Here is a 19,508-nt window from a genome sequence, read left to right as displayed (position 1 = left end):
GAAGTAGCCCTAATGACAGAAGGGACAAACCACCCACTTCTAGTTTTATGAAATCTCATTTCTAATTATCAAGTGGCAAAGCTATTTTTGTTTACATTTTTGTGGGACAGGCTGTCAAATAATTCCAGGTTGGCTATGGAACGGGCAAAACAAAACATAAGGCACATATAAATCTATCAGTGGGGGCAGGGGGGGTATCTTCCTTTTCCCTGCAGTATCCAACTCTGGAAAGTTACATAATTAACCAAACAGAGCTCTGCTTTCACTGTACAGTTAATAAAACACCATGATGTCACATAAGCTGCCTCTGCTCTAAGGCCAATTTATCCACAACTTATCCAAACATAGGCTGACAATTATACAAACCAACTTCTGTATCAGATCTACTTCCAACATAAGAGCACATTCAAAATGCTGAATATCCAAAAGAATGCCCTGCGCCTTATGAAGGCAGCAGGGTGAAGTCTTCACTTCTACTACATATTTCAAAGTAGCTGATTTTGGGGATGCCCAAGGATTTTTTTTATTTTATGGCCCACGTTTTTAAGCAAGCCCTTCTGATTTGCACTTCCCAGTTTAATATATGGATCAAAACACAGTTAATACTCTAGCTTTGTAGTTCTTCAAATGTTATGAAAAAAAGTACCACTCACATTCTGTAACCAATAAAGTTGTGGCCTTTTTCACCCATTAACCTAAAATACTGTTTCATGTGTCTTTATTAAATTTCCCGGGAGGGTTTGGGACCTTGCCACGCAACACATACAACTATGCATACATTTTAGAATAGGATTCTAAGGGTAGTGGAACTACTAAGAAAGCCGCCTCTGCAGAACGTAACATCCAAGAAGGCTGGTAGGAATGGAGATGGTTATAATGCTTTGCGGACCATCGTGAATATCATCAAATGGGCTGGCAGGGTAGGAGAATTCATGCAAGTGAGATGTGGGGTGGGCTTTTAGATGTGCAAAAGAATAAGACCAGTGGTATTGACCAGAGAAAGAAAGATGGTGGTTGAGCATCAAATAGCTTTGCAGGAAACCTGTAGGAACAGCAATTAAACATATTTGGTTGCTCACCTTGATGGACAAGGCATGATTCAGGGAGCTTTATATGTACCAGATATGAAAGCTAGAGGGTAAATACTTTGAGGCCGGCAAGCAAGTGGCTGGAGGCTAATGTCAGCAGGACAGAAAGATAAAATGGTATCTCCCTCAATGAGAAGTTCCCCACACTGAATAAATGCAGAAGGCATGGAAAATTGTACCAATCAGGCAAGGGCAGGAGACTGGCTCTTTGGGCCACCAAGTTTCTGTTGTGTGAATGCCTCAGCTGCAACCGTCCACAGTTCCAACCAACAGCCCTAGTGCCACATGGTGCCATTGCTTGGTGTGGGGTGGAGCCCCACAGCACCTGGTGACAGGAGTGAGAATTGGCTGTGTGCTACCTCACACACAGCATGTCATAATGTGCCACTTGTTTTTTTTATCTTGGCAGCTCTTCCAGATAGGCTTAACCAAAGTGGCTTTGTGGCTGAGCAGGGATCTGAACCCACATTCTATACCTCTAACTTAATATTCTCTGGGCTGGCAGATGTTCCCACCCTCACGTATGAAGGAGAGAACACCTATCATCAGCAACTCTTCTTTGCAGACATTTTAAATGTCTTCCAAATTAATATTCTGCAATAGGACATCCAGAGGGAAACACAGAGAGGGCAACCCTGTTGAGGCAAATGTTTCTAATTACATTAGCTGTGTCTGTGCCAGTGATTCATAACCGCTAGACTCTATTGAGACTCCACAGTAGACAAGTGTTGAAATGAGCTTCTTGTCTGAAAATAGAAGGGGAGGGTGGAATACAGATTTTTTAAAAAACAACAACAATAGACAGAACTCTTTATAGAGTTGAACCAAATATTCAGGAAGGGCTGTAACTAAGCAGTGGGGCATCTGCTTTACATGCAGAAGGCCCCAGGTTCAGTTTCTGTCAAGTCCTGGTAGGGCTGGGAATGCCCAGTCTAAAACCCTGGCAAGCCTCTGCCAGTCAGTGTCAGCAATACTGACCTAGATGGACTATTTGTCTGACATGGCATAGGGCAGCTTCCTATATAATGTTGAACTACGTCTTATTCCAGATATTCTTGACTTGATGGCCCAAATAACTGAGAATGAGATACAGGGGTTTGTTTGCTTTTAAAGTACATCTGAGAACATCAGCAAGCTGAAGGTGCACTATATACCTCTCAACATGCTACTGGCAATGTCTCAAGAGCATCTCTTCCCATATGAGCCCTGATATAGGAGAGGGCCCCTACGCTAGGGAGATCAGCTTGGCAGGGACCTAGGAAGAAGGTCTTTTCTGCCATGTAATTTTGTTGTTGGGGTTGTATTATTATTTGTTTTGTTGGGTGGGTTATTCTTTCTATCCAAGTGCAAAATATGTAAACAGCATGTCAGTACAGATGAGTGAGTACAAGAATGTACAAATCATCACAATCCTTAAAAATACACAGAAACAGAAGCCTAGTCATTTCTCAGTTGCTCCTTCCATATCTTGTAAAAAGAAAGCAGTTGCCTTTATATATGTGTAATGCTTCACAGCATATGCATTTTGTGATCATGTATCTGTACCAAAGAACACAGTTAAAGCGTGAAAGGCTGCCCTGAGAAATTTGCCCAAGCCTGCTGGCACATTGAAGGTGCTTTAAAACATTCCTGTTCAGGCATGCTCTAATGCGGTCTGAATCCTGTGGGTCTATATGGATATGGATAAATGCAGGAAGCCTCTTTATGTGGGGTATGCAACCTAATTTGGTCCTGATGAGTGCAGGACTAGCATGCTTTGTAGCACCCCCCTGCATATCAGTATTGTGGAGAATGGAAATGCTCAACTGATCCCCCAAATTACAGCCAGCTCAATGTCCCCTAAAATGGTTTGCTCGTATCGTGGCACTCTCCTCTAAATATACTAATTCATCAAAGCTTGGACAAGTCCCTGCTAGACAGACAATTACTGCTATGATTCTAGTATCAACATTTTTGCTGAATGATCATAAAATTCCCTTTTAGCCCAATGGCTCATCACAAATACGTTTGGCTAATCCGTGCTGAAGGAAAATATGTACATGATGGGAGACACACCCTCCAGCTGCACAGTATGGACAGCCACATTCTTCTCGGATCAAAGAGTAATTGCATTATGGATTTGAATGGAAGCAAAGGGCTCATGTCAGAGCCATCCTTTTTTCTCCTCTTCTCCCATCAACAAAGAAGCGCAGTATAGAATCTCCAGTTTATTCTGCTGAAGAACAATTAAGTTATCTATTTCTCTCTCTCTCTCTCTCTCTCTCTCTCTCTCTCTCTCACACACACACACACACACACACACACACACACACGGCAGCTGATATTAAAGTTCTGTTTACATGACTATTTGCATGCTAATGGGTATATCATATATATAATGCATATATCATATATACCCATTAGATTAGAGCCCCCCCTCCCACTTCGCTCTTGCTGTAAATGGACATATGATCCCATCTGCGATCTGGCTTAATAGAGGAAGTGAGAAACCACAAACTGTGCTGACTAAAGGACCAGGGATACACCAAAAATGCAAGATAGACTGACGGTGCAGGGAACTTGGGGAAGGGCAAAGCTTGAGGGAGAAAGGAAAACATACACTCTGCACAAAAACAGATTTCTTTTGTCTTGTTTCTACCTGTTGCATTCCATAACCCTTTTTTATTAATAGTTTCAGGGCTACTTCCTAAAGCTCACTTAGTAAAAGAGTTCATGTTTTGAAGGCCATCTGCAAGAAACAGCACTGAAAGCATAACATTATGCCTTTTGGATTTCCAACTCAACAGTCAACAAAGGAAAGTTCAGAGAGGGACTTTTTAATCAAGTTCCCAAACTCACTCCAATTTCTGATTTGTTTATACATATGAGAAGCAAAACAGTCCCTGGCAAGATAAGGGATGGCTGACTCACATGTTCATCATTATGGGATCAGTGGTCATGTAAACAGTAATACGGCTGCTATCTTGGGTTGATGGGAGTTCCCAGCTGCATAAGAAATAGTGGCCTATGAAAAGCATTGCCAGGTCATGTCCCTGAGTTCTTGCATTTGTCTCAATACAGTGGGAGATGGAACCACTGCAGGTCGCTCCATCCAGCATGTTGCCCAACCTCCTTTGCCATCTGCTGTTGCACCAACTTATAGTCATGATTACTGCAAGACATGGATAATAGGACAGTAGGGAGAACAAGAGGGGGAGCTATTATGTATCACCCGAAAATTTTAAAAAGTGTAAACATATTCCAACTTTCCATTTGTAAGCAGTATAGTTCTATTTGAGCACCATAAAGATCTGGTTCCTTGTGCTGCTTGACAATCCCGTCAAGAAATCATTTCCTACAGCCTAAACCCAACAAGAAGTTAGGTCTGCTTAAGCCCACTGAAACAGAAGAGCTTATGAAAACCTAATGCTATGCTAGATTGAGCACTGTATCTACTCACATACTGTTTGACTGTTCTTCTATTCCTCAGTCCAGCTCTAGGTTGGTGGCTGGCCTGCTTGAAATTGCTCTACGTTTTTAATTTTAATGCCATTGGTTGAAAGTATAGCCTTCCCACTTCCGTTCACAGAGAATGTTTCCTTCTTGCTTACTCTAGTTGCTGGATTCTGCTCTCCACAGTGGTTGGCTGAATTGCATATTTAATATCCACAAAGTTTGGCTGGATTGCAAGCTAAATATCCACACCAGCAATGAACTTTGGGACTGGCCCAACCACATGACAGAGTGAGGTAAGCACCTCAAGTAGAAGATTTGAAGGTTTCATGGAAGGACAGCAAATAGATAGTTTAATTTATTGCTCTTGTATTTTTACTGCCAGGGAAGGAGAGAGGTGCTTGTGAGGTTTCCTGTATCAACATAATTTGATTTCAAAATAATTTTACCAGACTTGGGTACTGTGCACCTTGACTGGTGGAGGGAGCAGCCATATTTTCTGCTCCATTTTAGGCTGGCCCTGTTTCCAACTATGCAGAAATAGCAAGCACACTGTTATGGTAACGTTCAAATTGGTCCTAAGTCTGCATTGGGGTAAAAATCCTAGTTAAAAAAAGTGGGTGGGGTGGGGTGAGGGATAGAGTTTTCACCCTTTCCCTGAGAAATACTCTGTGCCTTTAATTTTCACCATATGATACTGAGTTTTTAAAATGCTGTGAGACAATGTCATTTTCCACCTCTATGGAGATACTTGGTCACGTAACTTTCACTGACCCACTTCTGTTTCCCTGGAAAATTGTTGCTGTCATTCCTGCATTTGTCTAAGCATATCTAGAAAATTACACTTACTGTTACTGCTGACAAACGTAACAGTCATTCAAGTGAATTTAGCTGTCTGGAGTCTCCCTTGAACTTTAAAAAGACTGTTTCATTTCGCCCTCCGCCCACCCTCCCCAAATTTCATTTTTTCCTGGAGCTAGTGTGACCCTGTGGAGGTTACACCTTTCCTGGAAGACTAGCAGGCTTCAACTCATACCTGGCAGCCAGCCAGCACTGCACACATTCATAATTAGGTGCAGATTGCCCCTTCCAAGAGGACGTGTTGAGGCCACTTTCCTAGGGTGCTTTATGCAAGGTCTATTGAATGCTAACATCTGCAGGGACAGGCATTGGACTGATTTGAAAGTCTTCCTCGTGCGACTGAAGGGGCTGCAAACAAAGGCCGGATAGTTTTGCATACGCTTGATCTACACAAACCCATGTAATTATGACAAAACAGGCTTGCAATATCTTTCATACATGACAGTGTGAATCATTTTCTCTACAAGGAAATGATCTCCCCAGAAAGCACCCCTCAGTTTACCATCAATAAATTCAAAAGAAGAGAAGAGACCACTGTGCTATGCAGTAAAAGGGATAATCCCAGGAAAAGGGATTATCATGATAAATCTTGTGTCTGATTTACATGGAGGTGCTATGAATTACTAGGACACTCAAGTTTAGTTAAGAGGAAATAGACTGGGTCACCCAGTAATCTATCCAGTCCACTAACTTGCCTCTGACAACAACCACATCCATTCCCCATTCTCACTAGCTCTTTCCAGACTCAAGAGGCTCCAGGAATTCAAAATACTTCATAAAAATGGATCCCTTGCACATTCAGTAGTGTAGATGCCCACACTCTGAGAAAGGCTTCTCATATGTGGCTGCATGTTTTCCCCAGAAAATATTTTTATGTCAACAGAACATTATTGAGACAACATTATCTAAGGACTGTTTATTTTAGGAGATGAATGACCAGGCGTACAAATTGATTTGCAAATATGGAATTCTGTTATTCTGCCAGAAGGAGTCACATAATCACCATCTTTCAGGAAGATGCAGGTCAGAGCAGCAATTTAAAGACACAAAGCAGGTTTTAAGAAGGTCCCTAAAACTTGCAAAGCAATGATTTAGGGGCACCAGAGGCAGTACCAGTTGCTGGAAACCACAGGAAGATAAGAGTGCTGTTGTGCTCAAGTCCTGCTTTTGGATTTCTCAGAGGCATCTAGTTGTCTCCTGTGAGAACAAGATGCTGGACTAGATGGGACACTGGCCTGATCCAGATTATGTTCTTATATAAGGGTGGATCAGAAATGACACTGGAAGTAAACCAGTGTTAGGAAACTGACTTACTTGAAGCATGGCCACTCTAATCCAATACTGTATACATTGACAGGCTTCAATTCCCTAGACAGGGGGCTTTCTCAGTCTTAGGGGCAGATAGTTGGAATTTGAACCTGGAACCTCCTGTATGCAAAGCATGTATTTTACTACTGAGCAATGACCCTTCCCAAGGGGAAAGGTAGAATTTAGGATAATGTGCTGCCATTCGTGCGATTGACTTCCTCCGATCTTGGTTTATCCTGCAAGCAGGATAGCAAACCAAAGTCAAAATCTGGTTTGTAGACCTGAGTTGGAAATGGCACACTATGGTTAGCTGCAGATTTCTGAGAAAGGAAACCCCAAAGTGACTTGTGCTTCTCAGGGGCTTGATAGACCTCTTGCTTTTACAGCACGCCTGGTACTATGAAAACAGGGCAGCTGTGAAGCTGGCAAACTATGTTTGGCCTGGTGGTAACAAGAAACACCGGACACCTGCCGCACAGCACCCCAAAACCAACAGAGATCCATCTGCTTCACAGCACTGTATTTTCTTCAAACCACTCAAGTACTTACGTTGATTTGCCGCAGATTTTCCTATGGTACCACATTCTGCAGTTTGGCAAGTATTTCTGGTTTGTTCCCATGAGCTTCAGCACAGCACACACATTGGGACTACAGGTAAAGGAGAGAAAAATATATATATTGAGTTCCCTATACATACCCTGGCATTGAAAGACGTCTTGTAAATAATAAGTCCTAAAAGAAGCATTATATTTATAAAGAAGGAATCATTACCCCCACAGTTTAAATTTCCATGAGATCAGAATATAAATCATAAATGAAGCTGAAATGTGAAAGAACTTTCTCTTCACTAAGCCAGGTTAGATTTCCTCCACCTCTATTGCACCCTTCCTTTGAATGCATTCGAACTTTGTATATTTCCACTAGGGCAAGTGATCCCCTGAGTGAGTGTGTGAGCGAATGTGAGTTATAACTTAGGAAGAAATTTTCATCCAATTTAAATTAACTCTACTTCAGTTTTGATGAGGAAAAGGATATGGAGGACAGCTGATTGACAGGGGCTTGGAAGAGAGCCTGCCTGCTACCTTCCTGCATCAAAGTTCATCACTCATGGATAGAAGGACGCTCATGGGGAACAGTTTACACACAGAGACAGAGACAGACTGGGGGTGGAGAAGGCTTCTGTGCGGCTTGACACAAATGCACAAGTGTGAAGGTTCCCAGAGAGGAGATCTTGGCCATTGTAAACTCAAAGGCAAATCCTGGCAACAGCCCATGGTTTGTGGGGAATGCGACAAACCATAAACCTTGGCTCAGATAACACACCATGGCTTTACATCAGCAGGACCAGAGGAGCAAAGCAGCTCTCTATGGGATCCTGCACACTCACGCATTTGCACCAAGCTATGGTTTTGGCTTAGCATTGCTTGTGAATAAGCTGACCGATGACAACGATGAAAAACACCAAGTAATGCGAAAAGGGCCTTTCCTTCAAGTAACCACAGGGGGCAAAACAATAGAAGGATGAGCTACTTGCATGAGGAGTGCTTTTCTTTCCCCTTCACCCTGTGATAGGAATCTCATAGTGACGTGTGTGAGAAAGAAGGAAAGAGCAAAAATGAAGCAATGATGTGGACTGAGCTGACTGCATTGGTATTTCATATTAAAAAGTCGGCATTCAAGTGACCAGTTCCACCCATCTGTTTGGGATATTCACACACAACACCACAACATGATGGGACAACAACAAAGTGAAATGAATCTTATACTACCGAGTAAGTGTGTGGGTGACTATGAGTGAGGAAAGGTGATGATAAAACAGTGGTTAACACAGGATCTAACCAAGATACAGAATCTAGTCCCTGTGTTAACAATGATACAGTGCTGGGATAGGATGTGGGAAGCCCATATTGAAATCTTCCCTTAGCTACAAAGCTTACTTGTTGGCTTTGGGCAATCATTATCTCTCAGCCTAGCCTGCACCACCAAGCTGTTAGGAGGATAAAATGCTCCCCTAAACTCCTTGGAAGAAAGGCAGGAAACGAGCAATGTCAATTCCAAATACCTGATCTATGACATAGAAGGAGCATTTCTGGCTATCAGAACTACTTGCCCTTGATAGTTGTGTATTTAATTTCATCCAGTTGTTTCCTTGTTTTTAAGTTAATTTGTGGGTGGCTGGGTGTTGTTGTTGTTTTAAAAAATGCTAGTGGGCATTATCCTTGATGGGTTAATAATGAATCACACTGCTTAGATAGAAGTCGTCAAGATGACTTAGTCTTACTGTAGTAAGTGAAGTGTCTTGTGTGAGGGACAGGATAAGTATTACAATCTATATAAAGGTCCCCGAGAGAAGGAACCCCAGAGCCCATTCACAGCTAAGCCTGTGCTTGCCTGTTGCTTCCCAACTTGCACCAGAATTCTCCGAATTGAATGCCCCTAAAAAGACCACACTTGTGACTGTTTACACACCAATGAAAAGAGCATCTAGAGAACTGCATTCTATCAACACTCGGATCCCTCTGACTTATCAGCTCCTATTGTAGTACTGCCTTTCTCAATCTGTCCCTCCAAACATCTTGAACTTCAGCCTCCATCAACCACAACTAGCATAGCCAACCGTCATGGAGGATGGGATCTGTAGTGTAGCAAAAGCTATATAAATACTTTAAAAGGGACCCCTGACTGTTAGGTCCAGTCGTGGACGACTCTGGGGTTGTGACGCTCATCTCGCTTTACTGGTCGAGGGAGCCGGCGTACAGCTTCCGGGTCATGACTAAGCCGCTTCTGGCTAACCAAAGCATGGAAATGCCATTTACCTTCCCGCTGGAGTGGTACCTATTTATCTACTTGCACTTTGACGTGCTTTCGAACTGCTAGGTTAACAGGAGCAGGGACTGAACAACGGGAGCTCACCCTGTCACGGGGATTCAAACCGCCAACCTTCTGATTGGCAAGTCCTAGGCTCTGTGGTTTAGACCACAGCGCCACCCGCGTCCCCAAATAGGCCTTTTAGAATTTGCCCCCAAATGACTAAAGTGATTTGTTTCCTTCATACTCAAAGCCTTCCAGGAGGTTTTCCATTCCTGCATGTATCAGCTTGGCTTGATTCACATTTCTTTGGTTTCAGTACACCTGAAGTTCCCCTTAATGCCATCAGCCTTATTAAATTCACCAGTGGCATGAGCCTAAAATGTGCTATTTCAACAGCTGTGCTTAAAGAGCTTACACGTGTTCATGCCATTTAGGACAGAAATGTTAACCAGCTCTACTGTTAGTAGAATGAGATGACTACCTCAGGTAGTTGATTTTGAGTGTCATTTAATTTATTATTGCTTGCATTTTTACTGCTAGGAAGGGGAAAGAGTAATTAGTGGGGTTTTCTGCTTCAGGTGCCAAACTAACATAGCTGGCCTGGATACTGAGCACCTTAATTTTATTTTATTTTTGGTGGGGACGAGAGAAGCAACCACATTTATGGTTCTGCCTTATTTCACTTTGTCTGTAGAATTGGCTTGGCAAGTTTGGAAAGGTGAGCACAAATGAACAGTTTGACAAACACTTGGCTAACTGAACCTTTGTCCATTTAAATGTAAGGCAAATGTTGGCAAGAACTGGATTGACTTTCAGTCATCTGAACACAATATTGGATGCATTCCTTAAAGAGAGAGAGAGTGAGATGTGCAGCCAGTCCATAAAAGGTGGGTGTAGGGTTAGTGCCAGTATGCTGTGCCTCAAGGGTAGCCAACCTTCAATTCCTACAGCACTCTTCTCTAAGCAGGAAGAGTTCTATGTAACTTGAAAACAGACTACCTGAACCATCCCGTGCAGTAAATGGAAAAACAAAAAGATACAATCTTGCCTCCTATTCTTTCAGACCTACCTAATAGAGAATAAATAACTGGCAGGAGAAAGAGCCTCACTCTTTTGGGAAACACAGCTCATCTCCACAAGCCATTTGATCCCCATTGACCATAATTTAAGTGGGTCCCCCAGCTGTTTAAAACTTGCTTTTTAATCCATGGATTGGGATTTTCTCTTCCTTTTCCAAATGCTTGCCCCTCCGACCATCCCTTAAAGGAATTACACCGGAACCGGAGGCGCGTTTTTGGACCAAGAGACATTTCTGTGGAACCCAAAATCTAAACTGAAATCTAAAAAATTAATCTAAACTCGAGAGGCAGCAGGGCGGCAGCGAAACACCTTCGGCCCAACATCATGTGGCCGCTGCTTCGCGTTCCCCAAACCATCGCACATCCGTTCTGAGGCGAACGTGTGGAAACCGTCTCCCGCCTTTCGCACGAGCCAGGCACACGCGCGTCGCCGCCAGTCTGCAAGAGGCACCGGGTCCCGCGGGTTGGGTGGATCCCCAGATCGCTCCCTCCCCCCCCCCCAAATTTAAGCTCAGAGACTTACCCTTGATGCCTGCCCCGGAGCCGGCTGTGATGCAAGATCTGCTGGTAAGGGGTCCGAGTGGCAGCCCAAGAGACGCTGGCCCACAGAGCCAGGGCCAAAGGCAGCAGCAGTCCCGAGCGCATCGTGACGGAGGGGGAAGACCCGCTGCGGCGCGAGGAGGCGAGCGGCGGGACGGCGAAGTGAGCCGCTCCCCCTCTTGCGCGGCGGAGTTAAATAAGGGCGTGAGGAGCGAGGGGGCGGAGACAGGCCCCTCCGGCGGGACGGCGCTCGGGGGTGGGGCGGCGGCAGGCCAGGGCGCGGAAAGGCGGGTGGGGTCACCTGAAGTTGCTCTCGCGGCTCTCTCGGCCGGCCCCTCCCGCCTTCCTTCAAGCTCCAGAGCAAGTTTTCCGCTCGGCCTGCCGGGGTCTGGTAGAAATCTCCGGTCCCTTGCTACCTCCCTTGCACACCCGCTACCTGCCGCCACCATTTGTTCCACTTCGGGTTAACGGCACCCGTTTGCGGATAAGAAGCGGACCCTGAACACTTTTGCTTTGCTTTGGGGCTTTGGAATGACTGCCCCACGGGAAGCCCTCCACAGGGAGGAGGCGTCGGAACCGCGCCGTCGTTTGTCCCCCTGGGATGAAAGACGGAGGAGACCCTTCCCATTCAGCCAAGGGCTTGTGCGGGAACACTAGGGGCAGTCTGAAGAGTGTGTGTGTGCTTTAAAAGGTGTCCCGTCCCCCTAAAACAAACAAAACCGAAGTCTTCCTTTTAAGAATTCTAGGTTCCGAAACCCCAAGGGAGCAGAAAAGACTCTGTATGGGACCGCGGATGTTATTGACCCAGAGATGGAAAGAAGGTAAAGTCCCTACCAGAGAAGAATGGCAGATCAAGTTGATGGATTATGCCAAAATGGCTAAAATGACCGGAAGAGACAGAAATCAGGAAGACCAAAATTTTAATAAGGGAATGGGGAAAATTTATAACCTATCTTAAAAACCATTGTAAACAGTTAACATCGTTAGTAGGTTTGGAATATCACTTGTAGCTGAATGGTGAACTGTGGACACAATGGAGATGTAAAAAATATGGATTATCATAAAAGATGCAGGAGGAAATGATTAACGTTAGGACCCAGAAAGGGGAGGAGGGAAGTCCAAGAGATTCTTTGGAATCTTGTTTTTATGTTATATTCCATCTATGACTAAAATTTTAATCTGAGAAAGCAAACAAATGGTTTTTTTAAAAAAAAATTGTTGGGGTCCGTTTACTAATCCACGGTGCTTTTGAAGCCAGAGTAGGACAGGGAGCCCCTCCTCCCTCCCCATGTCCTATTTATTAATGATGACTTCTGCTCAGGATGATATCTGAGTGGCTCCATGCAATACCACCTTCAATGCTGTGTGCTTGCAAAAGTTTTTAGGTAGACATCTGCTTCATTTCCAGTCTGCGCTTGCCCCATAATGTCCTGCTGAACTCTTGCAACTCTTGCAAACAGGAACTCATGGTTCAGCTCTCTCTTCACTAATCACAAGGTGTAATCAAGGCTTTGGCTTCCTTGTCCTGAGTCTATACAATTGTGCAGTCTCACTAAACCAAGGCTAGGCTTGTCCTGTGAACCAGGCATTCTTTTGGGCAATTCAGTCTTAAGTTCTCCATCTATGGGAGGTGAGAGTGAGAGTGAGACCTGTCTCATGATGAAGTTCTTGTGGGACCATCAGCACAATAAAAGACTGGAAAACAGTTTGCAAAAGATACAGTCACATGCACCATTCATAATTTCTGTAGTGCTTGCTTTGTGCCTAACAGTACATCTGCATGTCAATAAGGGTGATCTGGTATTCTACACACACACACACACACACACACACACACACACACAACTTACAAACAGTTTTTGACTTCACCAAAGCCTCAGTAGTAGACTTTAGTCAAGCAGTGTTCAGCTTCCTACTTGTCGAAGCAGCTTGATTTAGAATTGTAGAGGGTCATCTACTCTAGACCCCTTTGCCCAACATGGGCCTCGAACACACAACCATGAGATTAAGAGTCTCATGCTCTACTGACTGAGCTATGCTCCTGAACATTCACCTCTACTGCCTCCACTTATATTTGGTAGTGAGGAATTCAACATAGGCAGCAGTAGATATACTAGATCTCAAGAGGAGTGGCCATTCCTGCCTCAAGACAAAGGGAAGGTAAATGAAATGTGGGTGAGCAATATTGACGAACATTTAAAAATTTTCTGTTGCAATTGGCAATTGGTCTCTAGGAGTATGAAACCAAACAATTGTTTTCTGCATGATCATTTGGGAATACCTTTTTCGTTGTCCCAAGTTCTTGAATATGCTGGAAATAATGACTATTCACATGCAGACACAAAAATGCTTTTATACACATTTTCAAACCAAGAAGCAGCCAAGAAATAGCAGCTGTTCCAGTACAAGTCAGGAAGCTAATTTCTCCCAAAGGTATCACGGGGCCAAACAGAAGAAGCCTTTAGTGATGACAAAGCTTTATTATTTGGAAAGCACTCCCTCTTTTTTCCTTTCGTAAGCAAAATATGAAGAGCAAATGACTGAACATTTTGCTCAGGCATACTGCTGTTCTTGTTATGTGAACTGCGTAGGACAGCCTCACAGTTGGTAGCCATTTAGGGAGAATAACTAGGACCTTTTTCATGGGTTTCTCCAAGTGGGGAGAGCAGAGCAGTAGTCACCACTGAATTTGAAATAAACAACACTAAAATAAAGTAGAAAACATGAATGCATATAAAGAGTGTCCAGGAGTAATGAAGTATGTCCAATCACAGTGATTTCCACAAAGTATTTTTATCTTCTATTTTTATCCTCCACAAAGTATGCTTATTTTTGTTTCAGTTTTCACTTCTGGTAAGAAAGTTTTCTCCCTGTGATTTCTGGCCATCAGATGAGGTACACCTGCATGGTCCTTAGGGCTTACCCAGGTTTTGTAACACCTTGCCCATTTCAGGATCATGGAGCTTTCTTAGACATTTTTGGCCTCTGGGTTACCACGTCCAAGTGTTCTCCATCATGGGCACCAGATAATTCTGATGTGATATCTCTTAACCATGAGCTACATAGAGAACTTGGATTCTAATCTTCAGAATCAGATTTCATGTGCGATGCCTTTGATGTAACAACAATCCACCACCAGCAAGTGTAAGAAAGCAACAAGCGATTATCCCATCAAGTAAAAATTCCATGTAAATAGCACCTTACAGCTCCTAAACCTGTTCTGGGGTTTCCCCTCAACCTTCCGGAGCAGGTTTAGGCAGCAATGCAGGGACATGTGGGGGGGGGGAGGAGAGGGAGGGAAGGTGAGTGAGTGGACCTCATGCCACGCATGCAACAACTTAGCTAAATCCCACCCAACATAAATTAGTGACCATACTAAAACTTTTCATTTATTTATATCCTACCTTTTCCCATGAGAGGGACTCAGGATGGTTTACAGAAAAAATAAGAACAGCTAAAAACATAGGGAGGAGGAGTCATTAAAAACACTTAAACATTAATAGAAGACATCTGAAGGCAGCCCTGTTTAGGGAAGCTTTTAATGTTTGATGTATTACAGTATTTTAATATTTTTTGGGAAGCTGCCCAGAATGGCTGAGGAAGCCCAGCCAGATGGGCAGGGTATAAATAAATTATTATTATTATTATTATTATTATTATTATTATTATTATTATTACTATTAGATTTTAAAATCTCTCTTTCTCTTTCCCTCCAAGATCTATTAAAAAGATACAGATGATTACAGTAAAAACACCATGGCACCAGCCCTTTCATTAAAAGCAGTCAGTCCTCCCCAAGCAGGTCTTCACCTGCTGGCAAAAGGACAAGAAGGGAGATAGTCTACCTTCTCCAGTCAGGGAGTTCCAAAGGCAGATGCTGATGTGCTACCTTGGTAGCTTCCTGTCTGACATCAAAGATCTCAAGGGACCTTCAAAACACATTTATTTAATCAGGAACCCTAATAACACAGGTTCCTCATACCAGGTAGGCTTTTAAGTGTGTTCACAATCAAGCCCTTGGAAGTTAAGCCACCAGAAAAGGCTCTTTCACGCTTGCCAGCTGCTGATGGCAATTGGACACAGATCAACAGGGCTTGCTTCCTAGCAAGCACACAAAGGAGTGTAGACTCAATCTCTTCAGCTGCAATTCAAAAATGTCATAATTCTGATGGGGAAGAAGAGTGCACTTCTGGAAGTCTATGTGTTGTTGGGTGTGGGGTTGTGACAGCTGATCACCCAGCTGAATCCAAGGAGAAAACAGCTCTCTCTATCCCACTGAATAATTGGCTTTTCCATTGAAACTGTTTCCCTTGAAAACTTCAGTTGAGGGAGCGCCTGCATTAAAAATGTTTAAAGTAGCTCCATCTGCATGTTCACTTCTCCTTAGCCTGCATCACTGATGAGATGTGTGTTGTGCTGCTAGACGTAGTCAGGTAGTTCTTCTTTACCGCTTACAATGCCATAGAGAACACAGTTTGGTAAGACTGTTCTGCCAGGCTCATATGAGCTGGAAAGATGCAGCTAGACTTTTCAAGCTGAACTTTTTATTGTGAAAAGAAAGAAAGAGCAGCTGTTGCTAGTTTAAGATGATTCATGGGCAGGTTTCCTTAGCATGTCAGCTTCAACGTGGGTGGTCGTAGCTCCCAAAAAGATTGTGTGTGTGTATGTGTGTGTGTACTATCTGGCCAAACAATAACTGGTGGCAAAGTTCTGGCAGAAGCTGAAGATCTACCTAGATGTGAAGGCTGACTGGTCTGTTGTGATGAGACAGGTATGGTTTTGGTTGCTTGTTACCGGTCAGTGCTAAAGAACGTTCAGTAAATTGTGAGAGTGAGCACATACTTTCTCCATGCTCCTCTCCTCCTTCCCTGCTCCCTTTATTTCAAAAGGGCACATTGAAAGTAGGCACAAATCAACCAGCACAGGATTTAGCAATACAAAAGGAGAGTCACATGGGCACTTGTATGATCCAGGCAATGAGCCTGGGGAATATAGAACTGTGGCACACCAAGGTGCAGAATAGGCTCTGGAGAAGATGCTCAGGGAAGTAACATGTCAAGATGCTCAGGGATTACCATACCTAACTATTCCTCATTGCAACACATGCTTCAACAGAGTTCTCTGCTCTATCCATTTGAAAAGTACCCCTAGGTAGTTCAAGAAACCATCGGATTCCATTTGTCTCTGTGGTGGACCTTCCAGATTGGTCCACTACTCCTGCAAGTGGGGGATCAGTGTCATAAATTCATTGTGATATCCATCACACCTATTTCCAGACAACCCTTCTTTGACCTAGAGCAAGAACCTGCCCTGCCCTGTGTGTTGAGACAGCCCCATGGTCATCATGGAGGTCCGGAAGTCCTGAGGTAGAATACTGAAGGCAGCCTCAACAAGACTTCCCCTTCCTTTGCTCTCCCTGTGTGCTCCACAATCTGTTCTGGGAGGACCCCCAGCCCAGCACTGCAGGGGAGAGGAGAGGAGGCGGGAAGGTCCATTGTGTAAATGAATGTCTCTAGCAACAGCATTGGATACAACCCATTGCCTCCCAGCTTCAGTCTCCTACCTGCAATATGGCATATCTTACAGCAAAGATAGGGCCCTGTGGCCCCATCAGTCCCAACCAGTATGGCCAGCAGCCAGAGGTGATGGGAGCTGGAACCCAACAACATCTGGAGAGCCATGAGCTCCTCAACCTTGCCTAAGAGGATTGTTGTGAGGGTTACTGAGGGACTGTAGTGCTCTGAGCATTGTAACTTACTATCTGAATGCTCATCGTTGGGCCCTGTCCTTAGTCTTTGTATGGGTGTGGACCTGTCACCTCTGAGTTCTGCAAGGCAGCTAGCTTACTATGAGCACTGTAAAAATGTCAAATTCATTTTTTTTAAAGTAATATTTATTAACTTTTCAACACAGAAAAAGTTACAAAAATAGTGAAAAAAATACAAAAAGATGCAAAACCAGAAAAGAAAAGAAAAAATAAAAACAGTTAAAAATACATCCCTCTTTCTATTATCTTACCACTCTTTTACTTATTTTCATGACTTCCTCACACCTCCCTTTTTTGTATTCCAGTTAATAATTGGTTCAGCAAATCCATACCCTCTTTATTTACTCTTAAGTCTTTATCTTCCCATCTTATAACTTCAAATTTTCATTTAATATCAATCCATTTTTTACATATCCCTATTTTATCTTATTGCTAAGACCACTTCATTTCATTCCAACATCATTAACATTCAATAATTTTACAGTGTTTCTGTAAATAGTCTTTAAATTTCTTCCAATCTTCCTCCACCAACTCTTCTCCCTGGTCTCGGATTCTGCCAGTCATTTCCGCCAGTTCCATATAGTCCATTACTTTCATCTGCTATTCTTCCAGAGTGGGTAGATCTTGTGTCTTCCAATACTTTGCGATGAGTATTCTTGCTGCTGCTGTAGCATACATAAGGAAAGTTCTATCCTTCTTTGGCACCAATTGGGCGACCATGCCCAGGAGAAAGGCCTCTGGTTTCTTCAAGAAGGTATACTTAAATACCTTTTTCATTTCATTATAAATCATCTCCCAAAAAGCCTTAATCCTTGGGCACGTCCACCAAAGGTGAAAGACTGTACCTTCAGTCTCTTTACATTTCCAACATTTATTATCCGGCAAATGATAGATTTTTGCAAGCTTGACTGGTGTCATGTACCATAAAAATGTCAAATTCAGAGTACTGGTGGCTTTCTTCTATTCCCCCCCTTCTTTAATATACCTTTCTAAATTTTAAGGGGGACGGGGGAAGGCAACATGGATACCCTCAGCTGCCGCCAGATGATAATAATCTCCAGCACTAGCTATGAAACATTCTAGGTCAGCCCTGGAAAGAAGCCATATCTGGAGCTGATCAGGCAACGTTTGAAACAGATAACATGTTTCTGCTTTGCGTCCACTGATGTCAATGTTTTATGGGTGCCTAATGTTAATGCGGTAATCGGCCACGGTGTTTGGCTGTTAGCCATTTTGTAATACGTATAGCAAAAAAAGGCTGCTTCCCGGTGTTGCACTATTTTGCCTCTCGCTTTTAGGAGGGTTTGCTTTCAAATTTGAATTCATTTTTTTCACTAGCATGGATGGCCGGAGTGGGGGAAGTAAATGATATTCATCACAGCTTGGACAAGAATGATTTTATGGAGACCATCTGAACAATTTTACATTACAGCAGAGATGCACTACAGAGCTGTCCACATATTCAAGCATTCTGGAGTCTCTACAGAGTCTGTCATCCCAGACCTCGGCTACAGTTTTTCTTACCTCAGGCTGGAACTGGATGTTGCAGAAGAGTGGGGCTGCAGCTGTAAATGCCTGCTCCTCCATAAGGTTTAGAGGTCCTCAATGCATTTTAAACTATTATTTATTCTTCAATGTACATGCAGTGGTGCGGTGAGGTAAATCGAGATTCTGGATTTAATAATGGTCTTAATGGTCACACCCTACACCACACATTTAAAGCACATTTAAAGGTCATAGCTTCCCCCAAAGAAGCTACAATTCTCAACACCCTTAACAAGCTACGGTTCCCATGATTCTTTGGTCATGTGCTTTAAATGTATGATGTAGAAGGAGTTAGATGATAGCATGCATTACTTCATTTAATGCTGTAAGCCAGCCCTGTTGCATTCCCTCTTCCCAACTCCTGTTCATTCAGCTGAGCAGGCCCTGGACTTCTGTCTTAAAGTACTGCTTTGCTGTCAACTGTTTTAGATGTTTGCTCTCACCATCTGGCAATGAAAGACATAGGGGTCTTCCAGACAACCTTTTGTTCAGCATGTGCCCCCATTTGCTTGCACAACACTCATGCAGTGGTCCAGCCTTTATCAAGCTTTCCTTCTGACTGGATTCTGGGGCAGTTCAGAATTCATCCTGCATCTGTACTACTTTCCTTACAGGGTACCTGCACATATTCTCATTGGCCATTTGGCCATTCTACACTTTTCAGTGCATTCCCCCATCACTTTCTAAACCAGGAATAGGCAAACTCGGCCGTCCAGATGTTTTGGGACTACAACTCCCATGATCCCTAGCTAACGGGTCCAGTGGTCAGGGATTATGGGAACTGTAGTCCCAAAACATCTGGACGGCCGAGTTTGCCTATGCCTTTTCTAAACCCACCAAAAGACTTTGTTTTTAAGTGTATATGTTACACTAGGGCGACAGAACATTTTGATCGCTTTAATGTTCTGGTATGGGCTTGAATCCCTCCTGCAAAATAATGACAATTTGGAGGAGGCACTCGTTTTGTCACTGAGCCATGCCTGGATCCGGATTGCAAGGCTCCTGGGCAAAGTGCTTTATGGTTTTAGCTCCTCTCTATCAGTGGGTCCCAGCAGGATTTTCTGGTGGCAGTAGCAG

General features: G+C 43.5%; 1 protein-coding gene across 1 annotated transcript in view; it reads right to left on the bottom strand.

Moving 5' to 3' along the window:
• TGFBI (transforming growth factor beta induced) overlaps nt 1-11,296 on the bottom strand; it is a 40,577-nt gene extending 29,281 nt beyond the window's left edge. The window contains exons 1-2 of the mRNA XM_081850368.1: nt 11,103-11,296; nt 7,239-7,337 (exon numbers count right to left, since the gene is read on the bottom strand). Coding sequence (XP_081706494.1) covers nt 7,239-7,337; nt 11,103-11,224 — 221 coding nt within the window. The 5' untranslated portion in view covers nt 11,225-11,296. The remainder of the gene's footprint in view (nt 1-7,238; nt 7,338-11,102) is intronic.
• Between the last annotated feature and the right edge of the window lie 8,212 nt (nt 11,297-19,508).

Source organism: Podarcis erhardii (genome assembly GCF_964252035.2).
Source record: "Podarcis erhardii genome assembly, chromosome: 2".
NCBI lineage: Eukaryota > Metazoa > Chordata > Lepidosauria > Squamata > Lacertidae > Podarcis > Podarcis erhardii.
Note: the sequence above shows the minus strand (reverse complement) of the source record. Positions and strands in the feature narration are given on the sequence as shown.